At 38.1% G+C, this 14634-nt stretch overlaps 2 protein-coding genes across 5 annotated transcripts in view; one reads left to right on the top strand and one right to left on the bottom strand.

Moving 5' to 3' along the window:
* The window catches only part of IQCG (IQ motif containing G), a 53961-nt gene that overhangs the window by 34967 nt on the left and 4360 nt on the right, over nt 1-14634 (top strand). The window contains exons 9-11 of the mRNA XM_057544961.1: nt 2538-2669; nt 3751-3852; nt 5275-5368. Coding sequence (XP_057400944.1) covers nt 2538-2669; nt 3751-3852; nt 5275-5368 — 328 coding nt within the window. The remainder of the gene's footprint in view (nt 1-2537; nt 2670-3750; nt 3853-5274; nt 5369-14634) is intronic.
* LRCH3 (leucine rich repeats and calponin homology domain containing 3) overlaps nt 11631-14634 on the bottom strand; it is a 116721-nt gene continuing 113717 nt past the window's right edge. For all 4 annotated transcript variants that reach the window (XM_057544953.1, XM_057544957.1, XM_057544956.1 and 1 more), the window contains one exon: nt 11631-14594. In XM_057544953.1, coding sequence (XP_057400936.1) covers nt 14469-14594 — 126 coding nt within the window. In that variant the 3' untranslated portion in view covers nt 11631-14468. The remainder of the gene's footprint in view (nt 14595-14634) is intronic.

Raw genomic sequence — 14634 nt, 5'->3', positions numbered from 1 at the left:
TATAACTGTAATATCTTCTTAATAAAGCTTGCCTTTTATCAGTTTAAAATATCCCTTTTTGTCTCATTTAATTATTCTTGGCTTGAGTTCTGTTTTGCCAGATATTAATTGCCAAACCTGCTTTCTTTTTCCTTTGATTATATTAACTGTAGTTTTTATAAATAGCTCATAGTTGGATTTAAAAAATCTGAGAGGTTTTTTTTTTGATAGGGGAATTTACTCCAATTAATTTTATTGTGATTTTTCATTTGTTTATACTTAATGTTTCCATATTATTTTATGTTTCCTGCTTTTCAAGCTTTCTAGTTGTTGCTCTCCTTTTTTTAATCATTATTTTATTTAATTTATTATTTTTTTGGCTGTGCTGTGTCTTCGTTGTGGCGCCTGGGTTCTTCTTTGTTGTGTCGTGTGGGCTTCTCTAGTTGTGGCACGTGAGCTACAGATCACGCGGGCTCAGTAGTTGTGGTGCGCAGGTTTATTTGCCCCGTGACATGTGGGATCTTAGTACCCCAACCAGGGATCGAACCCGCGTCCCCTGCTTTGGAAGGCAGATTCTCATCCAATAGTGGAATTGATAGAATTTTTATTTCTTGATTTCCAGCTTTCTAGTGCAAACTTCAATTATTTGCATACCACTTTCCTGGTTTTGTAATATCTGCATACCACCTGTATTACTACTATTTTCTAGTTAGTTATTCACCTAAACAACTATATCAATTAATTTTCAGTTAAGATAATATTATTGCTATAAAAGGAAAGCCAGTATCATTTGCTGTAAATATAAATTAATGTAAATAGAAGTACAAGAAATATCAGATGATGTTATTACATTTCAGCCAGCTCCTCCTGCCTGCCTGGAGCCTGTTCTCTTTTTTTTGATTAAAAGAAAATGAAAGTGTTAAGATTTAGAAAGATGTTAAAGACACAATTGCAGCAAACGGACAGGCTCTAAGTTAATCAGAATCATGGATTGTGATTGATTTTTTAAAAAATCATGTTTATGTACCATCTAAAGGCTCCTTTTGATGTCTCATTCTTGAGGTACATGCTTCAGGAGTTTGTCATACATTCTTTTCTTGCAGTGGTAACCCTTAAACATTTAACTTTGTTCTTTCTATTAAATCTGATCAATATCTCTATCTACTTGCCTTTATTAAGGCAAAGCTTTTACTTACCTCTTCTCTTCCTCTCCTACATCCCATGTTGAAATCATTCATTATATATTTCTATTTTACAGATGATAGAACTGAGGCTTTGGAGAGTTGAGTAAACTTGTTTGAGTGCCAAAGTTGGGAGTTGAGCCTAGGCAATCTGCCTTCAGAGCCTGTGCTCTTTCCACTAGACAATACTGCCTAATTTGGGATTTAGTTCCAGATTATGATTTATTACTAAAAATTTATGACATATAGCTTAAATATACATTTTACTATTTCTTATTCATATCTCTTTCATTTTATTTTGCTAAAGTATATCCTTGAGGGACTTCCCTGGTGGTGCAGTGGATAAGACTCCGTGCTCCCAATGCAGGGGGCCCAGGTTTGATCCCTGGTCAGGGAACTAGATCCCACATGCATGCCGCAACTAAGAGTTCACATGCCACAACTAAGGGGCCAGTGAGCTGCAACTAAGGAGGTGGCGAGCCTCAACTAAGGAGCCCGCAAGCCGCAACTAAGACCTGGCGCAACCAAATAAATTATTTAAATAAATATATTAAAAAAAATAAAGTATATCCTTGAGTAACTCTTTCAGAAAGACCAGGTATATTTCTTTCTTCCCCTCACATTTGAATGTGAGGCTGGCTAGGAATAGAATCTTAGATTCACATTTATTGTCTTTTAGAATTTTGAAAACATTGTACCCTTCTCGACTATTATTTAGTGTTGGCAATCAAAGAGATGTCTGATGCCATTCCTATCCTTCAGAATTTCTACCTACCCTTTATTCCTTTCCTCTTCACTGCAACTTCTCTTATCCAGACACGTGGAAGGCCCTTTTCCCCCCGTTTTATTTATTTATTTATTTATTTTAAAAAATATTTAAATATTTATTTATTTTGCAGCATGCTGGATCTTTGTTGCAGCATGCGGGATCTTTAGTTGCAGCATGCGAACTTCTTAGTTGTGGCATGCATGCGGGATCTAATTCCTTGACCAGGGATCAAACCCAGGCCCCCTGCATTGGGAGTGTAGAGTCTTACCCACTGGACCACCAGGGAAGTCCCCCCACCTGTTTTAAAATTGATAATAACACACACAAAGTACACAAATATTAAGTATATAGTTTGATGAATATGGCTAAGTACCCCTGTAACCACCATCCGGATAGAGACATAGAGCACATTTACAGCATCCCAGAAGTCTCCCTCTTGCCCCATTCCCAATCAATAAACTAACCCTCCCCCCAAAAGTAACTATCATTCTGACTTCTATCACTATAGAAAAGTTGTGCTTGTTTTTCAACCTTATATAAATGATTTCATACAGTATATACTGTTTTGTGTCTGGTAGAGCCATATTTTAATGTTTTTTTCCAAGTAGAAACTTGAGGAGAAGCTAGAGTTCTGGATGGAGAAATTTGATAAGGACACAGAAATGAAACAGAATGAACTAAATGCTCTCAAAGCTGCTAAGGCCAGTGACTTAGCACACCTTCAAGAACTTGCAAAGACGGTAAGGAAGCAGAGTCTTAATACTGTTAAGGCAGAGCACTGAGAAGTGGGTGGTAGCTAAGCAACAGTAGCTGGCGGATACTATTTTTGGTCACAACATGGTATGCCTGTAAACCACTAGGATTCTTTCTTGATGATGATGATGACGTCCTCGTTGATGGGGACATTAATAATAGCAGCAGCCGACACTTTATATTGCTTAATCTGTCCCGGACACTTTTCTAGTATTTTACATATATAACTTATTTAACCCTCCCCAAACCCCTTGAGCTAGATAATGTTTTTATTTCTACTTTATGACCTCTGGAGATAATTTATAAATGATGATTTATAAAAAGCTTCTGATTATGGTTTCATCATTGAATAAATGTAGAACTTCTCAAATTTCTCTTTTAAAAGATGGCTGCTGTTTGTAGGTATACATTCTATTAGTTTTAAAAAATTAATTATTTTGATGTCATTAGCCACACATCAAATTAGTATTTCATTTTTTTTTAAAGGAGAGGGCAATTTTTTAAATTAATTAATTATTTTTTTGTTGCGTTGGTCCTCGTTGCTATGCGCGGGCTTTCTCTAGTTGCGGCGAGCAGGGGCCACTCTTCATTGTGGTGTGCGGGTTTCTCATTGCGGTGACTTCTCTTGTTGCGGAGCACAGGCTCTAGGCGCACGGGCTTCAGTAGTTGTGGCACGCGGGCTTCAGTAGTTGTGGCTCATGGGCTCTAGAGCGCAGGCTCAGTAGTTGTGGCGCACGGGCTTAGTTGCTCCGCAGCATGTGAGATCTTCCCCGACCAGGGCTCGAACCTGTGTCCCCTGCATTGGCAGGTGGATTCCTAACAATTGTGCCACCAGGGAAGTTAAAGTTTTATATTAAAAATACAGGGCTGGGGAGTTCCCTGGTGGCCTAGTGGTTAGAATTCCAGGCTTTCACTGCCATGGCTGGGGTTCAATCCCTGGTTGGGAAACTGAGATCCCACAAGTCATGTGGTGCAGACATAAACAAAAAAAAACAAAAAAGCTGGGCTGGCTGGGCCACAGCTTAGTGAGCAAGTCCTGTAACATATGATTGATGTCTACTTTTGCAGATAAGGGAATATGAACAAGTCATCATTGAAGATCGTATAGAAAAGGAGAAGACCCGGAAGAAGATAGAACAGGATCACTTGGAATTAAAGAGCAGCTTAAAGGTAGAAAACTGGCACCTTGGTAACTGGCATCTTGGGGCTTTTTCAATTCTGTAGCTGGCCAAACACTGAGGAGTGCAGAGCAGCTCTCGTTTATTATCACACGTGGAACAGGAAATCTGTGAGGAAGCATGGCCTAATAATTGGACTTTGCCAACACACGGTCCATGGTGCAGGGAGAGAGTTAAGAGAAAAGGACATGCCCCCAATTTTTAATCCAGGAAGGAAGAGGTGGTTAGCAGTGGAAGCAAAACCTAGAACTTGTGCCCAGAGGTCAAACTTATGAATACTATTTCTAACCAAAGTAGCTCTTAAAGGAATTCTTTTTAATATACTACTGCTTCTTAAAATCCTATTTGTAAGTCAGTCCAGGCTATCTGCTAGGTTCAGATAAAGAGCTGTTTTCAAAAAAGGTGAAGGTGATTAAGTAGCAGTTCAGAAAAAAAGAGAGAGAGTTTTATATGAACTTGTGTATATTAGTGATGATGAAACTGGCAAGTCAGATTCTGGGAAATATTTTCAAGCAAGAGTAACATCAGCTGGACTAAAACTGTAGTTTTGACAATTGCCCTTCTCTCTGAAAGAGGAGTATCTGCTGAGACCCTACAGTGTGCAAGCTGTGGTTTGGGATGTATATTAGGGGGTGTATTAAGATAGTAAACTTTGAAGTACATTCAGGACCAGGTATTTAAACCCAAACTTGAGCTTTCCATTAGGAGTCAGATGTATAGTTAGCAAGTATTTATTGAGCTTCTCTGGTGTTTTCTATTTGTCAGGATTCCTCAATTTAGAGCAAAACTGTAAGAGGTAGCTGAAGACCATTTTTGTTTTCTTTTCATTAGTGGATTTGCTCCCAGTCTTTGGAGTTTAATCTGATTTGAAAGTAGACCAGACTGTATTTAGAACAGTTGTGTCTAATGACTAAGATATTCAAGGGAGCTAACTAAATCCTTTTTGAAGGGGAGTTTTGATCCTTTCATCAATCATTAGAGATTGAAATGCACCAGGAAACCTACTGAAATCACTAGATGATCTGTACATTTTTGACTGAGTGCTTGCTTTTGCCTGTGGTCCAGGTAACTAGCATCCCTTTTGGATCAAATGGTTATTAGATTTGGGAGACTTGGATGTTCATAAAGAGCAGCAGTACAAGGGACTCAGGTTTCTAAGTGTAAAGGAAAGGTAGGCCTAATCAGATCCCTTTTCTTTATTTTTACTCCTTGAGAACTTCAGAGTCCAGGACTTAAGCTCTGGGTCCTGCACAACAGGCAAGAATTGCTCTAAGGATAGCATGCTTGGCCACTTCTGTGTCTCAGAGACCATCTTCACAGAAGTTAGTTTATGAAGAAACAATCCCCTTATGTAGAAAGAATGCAACTTGTCAGATATACTACAAATTGTACCCGCTTCCCTGTCCTCTTCCAGCTCCAGGCCTGGTGGCGAGGCACTGTGGTACGGAAGGAAATTGGTGGTTTCAAAATGCCCAAGAAGGACAAAGATGACAGCAAGGATTCAAAAGGTAAAGGTAAAGGCAAAGACAAGGACAAGTGGAGAGGCAAGAAGTGACCAAGTTATCTTCTGTCTTTTCTGCTGGTGTTCTGGAGGTGGGAAGGAGGACCTGAAGGGAGTAAGAAACATCTTTTACCATCACATATAACTCATCTACAGGTTGTTTCTTATTTGGACATTCCCAGGTGAGGCCTGGTTATACTAGGTCACCTTGACTGTTATACTAGTTTTCAAACCCTGAATTAGGATTATACTGTGGATTCAGAGCTTCTTCATAACTTGAAAAAAAATTGCTGGGAAGAAATATTTCTAGGAGTCTTGTGAAGATTCCTCTTGCTCTTTCTCACCAGAAAAAAAAGTACATAATCCTAGTTATAGTGATACATTAAAATTTCAGTAATTCCTGTAATGTCTCTGATTCTGACTTTATTCAACTTGCCTATAGTGAAAAATGGCACTTAGGAGCAGAGTGTCATAAATGACACTCCTTTTTTTTTTTTTTTTTGGCATCTCATTTATTTTTTTATACAGCAGGTTCTTATTACTTATCTATTTTATATATATTAGTGTACACATGTCAATCCCAATCTCCCAATTCATCTCACCACCACCCCCACCCCCGCTTTCCCCGCTTGGTGTCCATGTTTGTTCTCTACATCTGTGTCTCTATTTCTGCCTTGCAAACCAGTTCATCTGTACCATTTTTCTAGGTTCCACATATATGCATTAATATACAATATTTGTTTTTCTCTTTCTGACTTACTTCACTCTGTATGACAGTCTCTATATGCATCCACGTCTCTACAAATGACCCAATTTCGTTCCTTTTTATGGCTGAGTAATATTCCATTGTATATATGAACCACATCTTCTTTATCCATTCATCTGTTGATGGGCATTTAGGTTGCTTCCATGACCTGGCTATTGTAAATACTGCTGCAGTGAACACTGGGGTGCATGTGTCTTTTTGAATTACGGTTTTCTCTGGGTATATGCCCAGTAGTGGGATTGCTGGGTCATATGGTAATTCTATTTTTAGTTTTTTAAGGACCCTCCATACTGTTCTCCATAGTGGCTGTATCAATTTACATTCCCACCAACAGTGCAAGAGGGTTCCCTTTTCTCCACACCCTCTCCAGCATTTGTTGTCTGTAGATTTTCTGATGATGCCCATTCTAACCGGTGTGAGGTGATACCTCACTGTAGTTTTGATTTGTGTTTCTCTAATAATTAGTGATGTTGGGCAGCTTTTCATGTGTTTGCTGGCAATCTGTATATCTTCTTTGGAGAAATGTCTATTTAGGTCTTCTGCCCATTTTTTGATTGGGTTGTTTGTTTTTTTAATATTGAGCTGCATGAGCTGTTTATACATTTTGGAGATTAATCCTTTGTCCGTTGATTCATTTGCAAATATTTTCTCCCATCCTGAGGGTTATCTTTTCTTACTGTTTATAGTTTCCTTTGCTGTGCAAAAGCTTTTAAGTTTCATTAGGTCCCATTTGTTTATTTGTTTTTATTTCCATTACTCTAGGAGTTGGACCAAAAAAGATCTTGCTGTGATTTATGTCAAACAGTGTTCTTCCTATGTTTTCCTCTAAGAGTTTTATAGTGTCCAGTCTTACATTTAGGTCTCGAATCCATTTTGAGTTTATTTTTGTGTATGGTGTTAGGGAGTGCTCTAATTTCATTCTTTTACATGTAGCTGTCCAGTTTTCCCGTCACCATTTATTGAAGAGGCTGTCTTTTCTCCATTGTATATCCTTGCCTCCTTTGTCATAGATTAGTTGACCATAGGTGCGTGGGTTTATCTCTGGGCTTTCTATCCTGTTCCATTGATCTATATTTCTGTTTTTGTGCCAGTACCATATGCTCTTGATTACTGTAACTTTGTAGTATAGCCTGAAGTCAGGGAGTCTGATTCCTCCAGCTCTGTTATTTTCCCTCAATATTGCTTTAGCTATTTGGGTTTTTTTGTGTCTCCATACAAATTTTAAGGTTTTTTTGTTCTAGTTCTGTAAAAAAGGCCATTGGTAATTTGATAGGGGTTGCATTGAATCTGTAGATTGCTTTGGGTAGTAGAGTCATTTTCACAATATTGATTCTTCCAATCCAAGAACATGGTATATCTGTCCATCTTTTTGTGTCATCTTTGATTTCTTTCATCAGTGTCTTATAGTTTTCTGAGTACAGGTCATTTACCTCCTTAGGTAGGTTTATTCCTAGGTATTTTATTCTTTTTGTTGCAATGGTGAATGGGATTGTTTCCTTACTTTCTCTTTCTGATCTTTCGTTGTTAGTGTATAGGAATGCAAGAGACTTCTGTGCATTAATTTTGTATCCTGCAACTTTACCAAATTCATTGATTAGCTCTAGTAGTTTTCTGGTGGCATCTTTAGGATTCTCTATGTATAGTATCATGTCATCTGCAAACAGTGACAGTTTTACTTCTTCTTTTCCAATTTGTATTCCTTTTCTTTTTCTTCTCTGATTGCTGTGGCTAGGACTTCCAAAACTATGTTGAATAATAGTGGTGAGAGTGGACATCCTTATCTTGTTCCTGATCTTAAGAGGAAATGCTTTCAGTTTTTCACCATTGAGAATGATGTTTGCTGTGGGTTTGTTGTATATGGCCTTTATTATGTTGAGGTAGGTCCCCTCTATGCCCACTTTTTGGATAGTTTTTATCATAAGTGGGTGTTGAATTTTGTCAAAAGCTTTTTCTGCATCTATTGAGATGATCATATGCTTTTTATTCTTCTATTTGTTAATATGGTGTATCACATTGATTGATTTGCATATATTGAAGAATCCTTGCACCCCTGGGATAATTCCCACTTGATCATGGTGTATGATCCTTTTAATGTGTTGTTGGATTCTGTTTGCTAGTATTTTGTTGAGGATTTTTGCATCTATACTCCTCAGTGATATTGGTCTGTAATTTTCTTTTTTTGTAGTATCTTTGTCTGGTTTTGGTATCAGGGTGATGGTGGCCTCATAGAATGAGTTTGGGAATGTTCCTTCCTCTGCAATTTTTTGGAAGAGTTTGAGAAGGATGGGTGTTAGCTCTTCTCTAAATCTTTGATAGAATTCACCTGTGAAGCCATCTGGTCCTGGACTTCTGTTTGTTGGAAGATTTTTAATCACAGTTTCAATTTCATTACTTGTGATTGGTCTGTTCATATTTTCTATTTCTTCCTGGTTCAGTCTTGGAAGTTTATACCGTTCTAAGAATTTGTCCATTTCTTCCAGGTTGTCCATTTTATTGGCATAGAGTTGCTTGTAGTAGTCTCTTAGGATGCTTTGTATTTCTGCGGTGTCTGTTGTAACTTCTCCTTTTTCATTTCTAATTTTTATTGATTTGAGTCCTCTCCCTCTTTTTCTTGATGAGTCTGGCTAAAGGTTTATCAATTTTGTTTATGTTCTCAAAGAACCAGCTTTTAGTTTCATTGATCTTTGCTATTGTTTCTATTTCATTTATTTCTGCTCTGATCTTTATGATTTCTTTCCTTCTATTTACTTTGGGTTTTGTTTGTTCTTCTTTCTCTAGTTCCCCTAGGTGTAAGGTTAGATTGTTTGAGATTTTTCTTGTTTCTTGAGGTAGGATTGTATTACTATAAACTTCCCTCTTATAACTGCTTTTGCTGCATCCCATAGGTTTTGGATTATCGTGTTTTTGTTGTCATTTGTCCCTAGGTTTTTTTTTTATTTCCTCTGATTTCTTCAGTGATCTCTTGGTTATTTAGTAGTGTATTGTTTAGCCTCCATGTGTTTGTGTTTTTTTACATTTTTTTCCCTGTAATTGATTTCTAATCTCATAGCGCTGTGTTCGGAAAATATGCTTGATATGATTTCAACTTTCTTAAATTTACTGAGGCTTGATTTGTGACCCAAGGTGTGATCTATCCTGGAGAATGTTCTGTGTGCACTTGAGAAGAAAGTGTAATCTACTCTTTTCGGATGGAATGTCCTATAAGTATCAATTAAATCTATCTGGTCTACTGTGTCATTTAAAGCTTGTGTTTCCTTATTAATTTTCTGTGTGGATGATCTGTCCATTGGTGTAAGTCCCCCAATGTTATTGTGTTACTATTGATTTCCTCTTTAGCATTAGCATTTGCTGTTAGCATTTGCCTTATGAATTGAGGTGCTCCTATGTTGGGTGCGTATATATTTATAATTGTTATATCTTTTTCTTGGATTGATCCCTTGATCATTATGTAGTGTCCCTCCTTGTCTCTTGTAACATTCTTTATTTTAAAGTCTATTTTATCTGATATGAGTATAGCTACTCCAGCTTTCTTTTGATTTCCATTTGCATGGAATCTTTTTCCATCCCCTCACTTTCAGTCTGTATGTGCCCCTAGGTCTGAAGTGGGTCTCTTGTACACAGCATATATATGGGTCTTGTTTCTGTATCCATTCAGTGAGTCTGTGTCTTTTGGTTGGAGCATTTAATCCATTCACATTTAAGGTAATTATTGGTATGTATGTTCCTATTACCATTTTCTTAATTGTTTTGGGTTTGTTTTCGTAGGTCCTTTTCTTCTCTTGTGTTTTCCACTTAGAGAAGTTCCTTTAGCATTTGTTGTAGAGCTGGGTTGGTGGTGCTGAATTCTCTTAGATTTTGTCTGTCTGTAAAGCTTTTGATTTCTCCGTCAAATCTGAATGAGATCCTTGCCAGGTAATCTATTTTTTTTTTAATTAATTAATTAATTTATTTTTGGCTGTGTTGGGTCTTCGTTTCTGTGCGCAGGCTTTCTCTAGTTGCGACGAGCGGGGGCCACTCTTCATCGCGGTGCACGGGCCTCTCACTATCGCAGCCTCTCTTGTTGCGGAGCACAGGCTCCAGATGCACAGGCTCAGTAGTTGTGGCTCACAGACCCAGTTGCTCCACGGCATGTGGGATCTTCCCAGACCAGGGCTCAAATCCATGTCCCCTGCATTGGCAGGCGGATTCTCAACCACTGCACCACCAGGGAAGCCCCAGGTAATCTTGGTTGTAGGCTCTTCCCTTTCATCAGTTTATTATGCCACTCCCTTCTGGCTTGTAGTTTCTGCTGAGACATCACCTGTTAACCTTATGGGAGTTCCCTTGTATGTTGTTTTTCCCTTGTTGCTTTTAGTAAGTTTTGTCAATTTGATTACTATTATGTCCCGGCATGTTTCTCCTTGGGTTTATGCTGCCTGGGACTCTCTGCACTTCCTGGACTTGGGTGGCTATTTCCTTTCCTGTGTTAGGGAAGTTTTCAACTATAACGTCTTCAAATATTTTATTGGGTCCCTTCTCTCTTTTCTCTTTCTGGGACTTCTATAATGTGAATGTTGGTGTGTTTAATGTTGTCCCAGAGGTCTCTTAGGATGTCTTCATTTCTTTTCATTCTTTTTCTTTATTCTGTTCCATGGCAGTGAATTCCACCATCCTGTTTTCCAGGTCACTTATCCATTCTTCTGCCTCAGTTATTCTGCTATTGATTCCTTCTAGTGTAATAAACGACACTCTTATGAGCAAAAGTGGTGTTCAGTAGGAACTACAAGATGACGTTTATCAAGTGTCTAGGATAATACATACACAATAAAGTTTTAATAAAGGTTGGTTCCTGCCTGCCTTTTAAATTTATTATCACTTTACTGTTTTTATGGGGGTGTTGTCAAATGGAACATATATCTTATTATAAGCTGCTTCAGCTCCTTTTCTGGGAAATAGGTATGGATATAAATGATAAATACAAGACAGAAATGAGATGTCAGGATATACAACCCACACATAGGAAAGACAGGGGACACAGGTCAGCAGGGAGATGAGTTTGGAGATATTGCTGAGACGTGAGACAGTAGGGCCTATACCTGCTTTGCTTACTCAACAACTCTCACCTTATGGGGTATTAAGACTAAAAGAGGTAAAGCATGTGAAAATACCTAATCTGTGACTGGCACATAAAGCTGATTGATTGTCATTCTCTCTCCTGCTAAAAGAGAATGAGCCCATTGGGTCATTCTTGCCTTGATTAATCAGAATAGAATGTCTTGGAATGCTAAAGCTCTCTCTATAGCACAGTTGGTAATTTCTGAGAAAAGTCTTCCAAATGGGTCACATATATTTCAAAATTAAGCCTTATATCTAACTCCAAATACCAGACAGTACTGATATGTACACTTCCTTAAAAAAGTATATTTTGATCTGAAGGGACCAATATGAGGACCCAGTTTCTACTGATGTTCCATCAAAGAATTTACCCTTTTATTTTTGCCAAGGAAACCATGCTTTAGGTATGAACATTTTCAAATCAGCCTTTATTTCATGCTATTGAAGTGTTGTCTTTTATTTTAATGTCAATGTGTAAAGTGGCATACAGGTAATTTAAAATAACATACATGATACTGATATTTATTCTTAGAACTTACGCATTATATTTACAGACATACAAATATAGGACAATGTTTTACAAAATCTTTTACTAATTACATGTTTACAACATTTTCAGAAATAAAATGAAATATGCTGTAAACCACCTTACTGCAATATGTATATAAAAACGTTTCTGAATATCCATGTTCTCCTTCATTTCTATAACCATTTAAGCGCTTAGTTTTAAAACATACATCATGCTCGTCAGCGTAGTCATACATCATTAGTCACTGCTGGGCTTTTATCAAGTAGAGAAATCAGACTCCTTGATTAGCTGTGAGGCTGTATTTTCAAAAGCTATTAAGGAAAGTGACCTACTACTACTAAGTGTCCTACTCTATTCTAGTCAAATACAAAGGCCCTTCCTCCCATGAGTTGTTTCCAGAGAAAATTGGTTTGGAGTGCTAAGCAAGTATGAGATTGAAAGCCCAGAAACCTGCTGACTTAAAATCTCCACTGTTAGCAGGGGCCCTAGTGGGCGGGCACTTAGCCTTTTCTTCATTCACTCTTCAGCGCTGGGAAGGTCACTGCTTCCGTAGGAAGTTCATAAATGGTCAGGTGGAACTGTAACAAAGTCATCTTCATCTTATGTTAGAGTCTAGCAAGGCTAAATATTAAATTTTCTTTCCAGTTAAAAAAAAAAAAAGGTATATACAAAACACTGAGTACAAAAATTTTCCAACAAAAACATAATGACTTGTTTTGCATCTTGACACAGAAGACATTCAATATATTTTATATTTTTCTTTCATTATCAACCAAAACTGTAAACAAATATTTTCTAACTATTCAAATATAAATTTGAATTAGTCTGATAAAAATATAAGGTTTCATGCTATGTATAAAATCTGAAATAAGTTGAAAATTCCAATTATTCCTATGGGGAAATTAGTCACAAATGTTCCAAATGTTGCATTATATATGCTGACTGGGATTATTCCTTGCAACTATGTGACAAATAGTCCTGTCCTTTGCTGAGTTTCATTTCAAATGGCTGTCTATAATTTGGAGATTGTACTGAGGTTTAATGTTGACTAGAAGTAAAAATACCTAGAGTTTAAAAATATACACAGCTAAATTCTAAACAAGTCCTATGATTGGTGGGTCTGTTTGGAACTGTAAATATAATGGGGTCTGGCTCTAAGCACTTAAAACACATTTTACTTTTGTTTTGTAAGGACCCTGAAGGATTGGGCTTTGAGCTCAGATGTTTTGTGTTATATAAGTTTAAACCTGTGACAACAAGGAGAAAACATTATTTTGGCCAGATACTCAACATGATTTTATCCAGATTTACTTTTAGATGCTGCTACATGATAAAACGAGAGAACATTACTCTTAAATGCATGTACTGGTAAACAAACCCCAGAACAGTTAACAACAGGAAAAAACCTAGATAACTAGTATCTTCACTTACTCTATTTACTTGGTTTACAAAGGCAGTGAATACCAGAAGATATCACTGACAACTAAAAGGGTCTCAAAATATAGGGGAAGAAAGACCCAAGTGGCTTAGACTTGAATTAGGGCTCCTGGTTTTGTGCTGTCTGAGCCCTTGGGCCCTTTTACTGCACCCATAATTGAGTAAATAAGGCATTGGTTGGGGAGCTAGATGGCTAGATGAAAAGACAGCAAGCTGTTTTTAAAACGCCACAAGTGCTTTAACTCAGCTACGGAAATTGGCAGTTAGCTGAAAGAAATGTAAGAAGCTCAGCTTTTCCTTTATTTTCATAATCTTCTGTTATTTGGGGAGCTGGAAGTGCATCTGCTGTGACTGGAAGGTGTTCGCAGGTCCAGGTATCCTGGGAGCAGCTTGCAGGGGAGAAGGGGTGAGCTCACTGAAGTCAACACACAGGATGCAGAGTGCCACAAGCTACCAGCCTAAAGATCTGGACCCTGTGTGTAGAGTGCTTGATTATAATGTTTAGATACTAGTGGGATGACACATGGAACCATCCTCTAAGTGGTGGTGGACTGGAGCTGGGGGGACGCCTAGGACACTGGCCTTAAATGCAACGGTATCTGTTTCATTGTTTTACTAAGCAAAATCTAGACCTTCTACATTATTTTTATTTTACCTTGGACAGAACAGTCCAAGTAGTCATAATAGAGCTGAAAAACACGGTGAAGTCATTACTCCCCCCAAATTATACAGCTATCTAGCTTGGAACAATGGTTTCCACTACATGAAACACCTGGAATGTTTGTTGAAATGCAGATACCCAGGCCTCACTCTAGACCAACCGAGTGAGAATCTGTACTTTAACAAATTCTCCAGGAGATTCTAATGAACAACCACGTTTAGAAACTAGTGGATTCCAGAGGGCTTGCAAACAGGGAAAGATAACAGCATGGCTGTGCCTTCAAGAGAGACAAATATCCTTCTGAGAAGATAGTCTTCAGTATGTGAAAGAGCCTACTCTCTAGAAAAGCACAGCCAGGTTAGGCTTCAGTGTTGGGTTCTCAATAATGACAGAATTAAGTTTCATTTGTGAAAACCAACCGTGTCTTCATAAACAATTCAATGCAAATGGATATAACCTCCCCTAAAATGGAGAAATGAAGCAAAATATTCCTGTTAGGAATCATGGAAACAGTCCCTTTTAAGAACACGTAAGCACTTTGTTAAGCAGACGGCTCACAGCAGCAGTCACGCTGTCCTGTTTCGTTTTGGCCAGGCCAACGCCCACGGTGCTGGGAGTCCTTACACAGCAGATAGCTGGTGCTGCTGCTGCTTGGGCGGGGCAAGTTCCAGGAGGGCCTGGACCGTCAGCGCAACCTGGCTCAAACCTTTCTCTTCTAAAATGTGGAGAGGCAAACATAATTGCTCCTGAAATGGGACAATGTAACATAAAAACAAACAGAAGAGA

Source organism: Balaenoptera acutorostrata, chromosome 4, assembly GCF_949987535.1.
Source record: "Balaenoptera acutorostrata chromosome 4, mBalAcu1.1, whole genome shotgun sequence".
NCBI lineage: Eukaryota > Metazoa > Chordata > Mammalia > Artiodactyla > Balaenopteridae > Balaenoptera > Balaenoptera acutorostrata.
The sequence above is the reverse complement of the archived record's forward strand: the minus strand, read 5'-3'. Positions and strand labels throughout refer to the sequence as shown.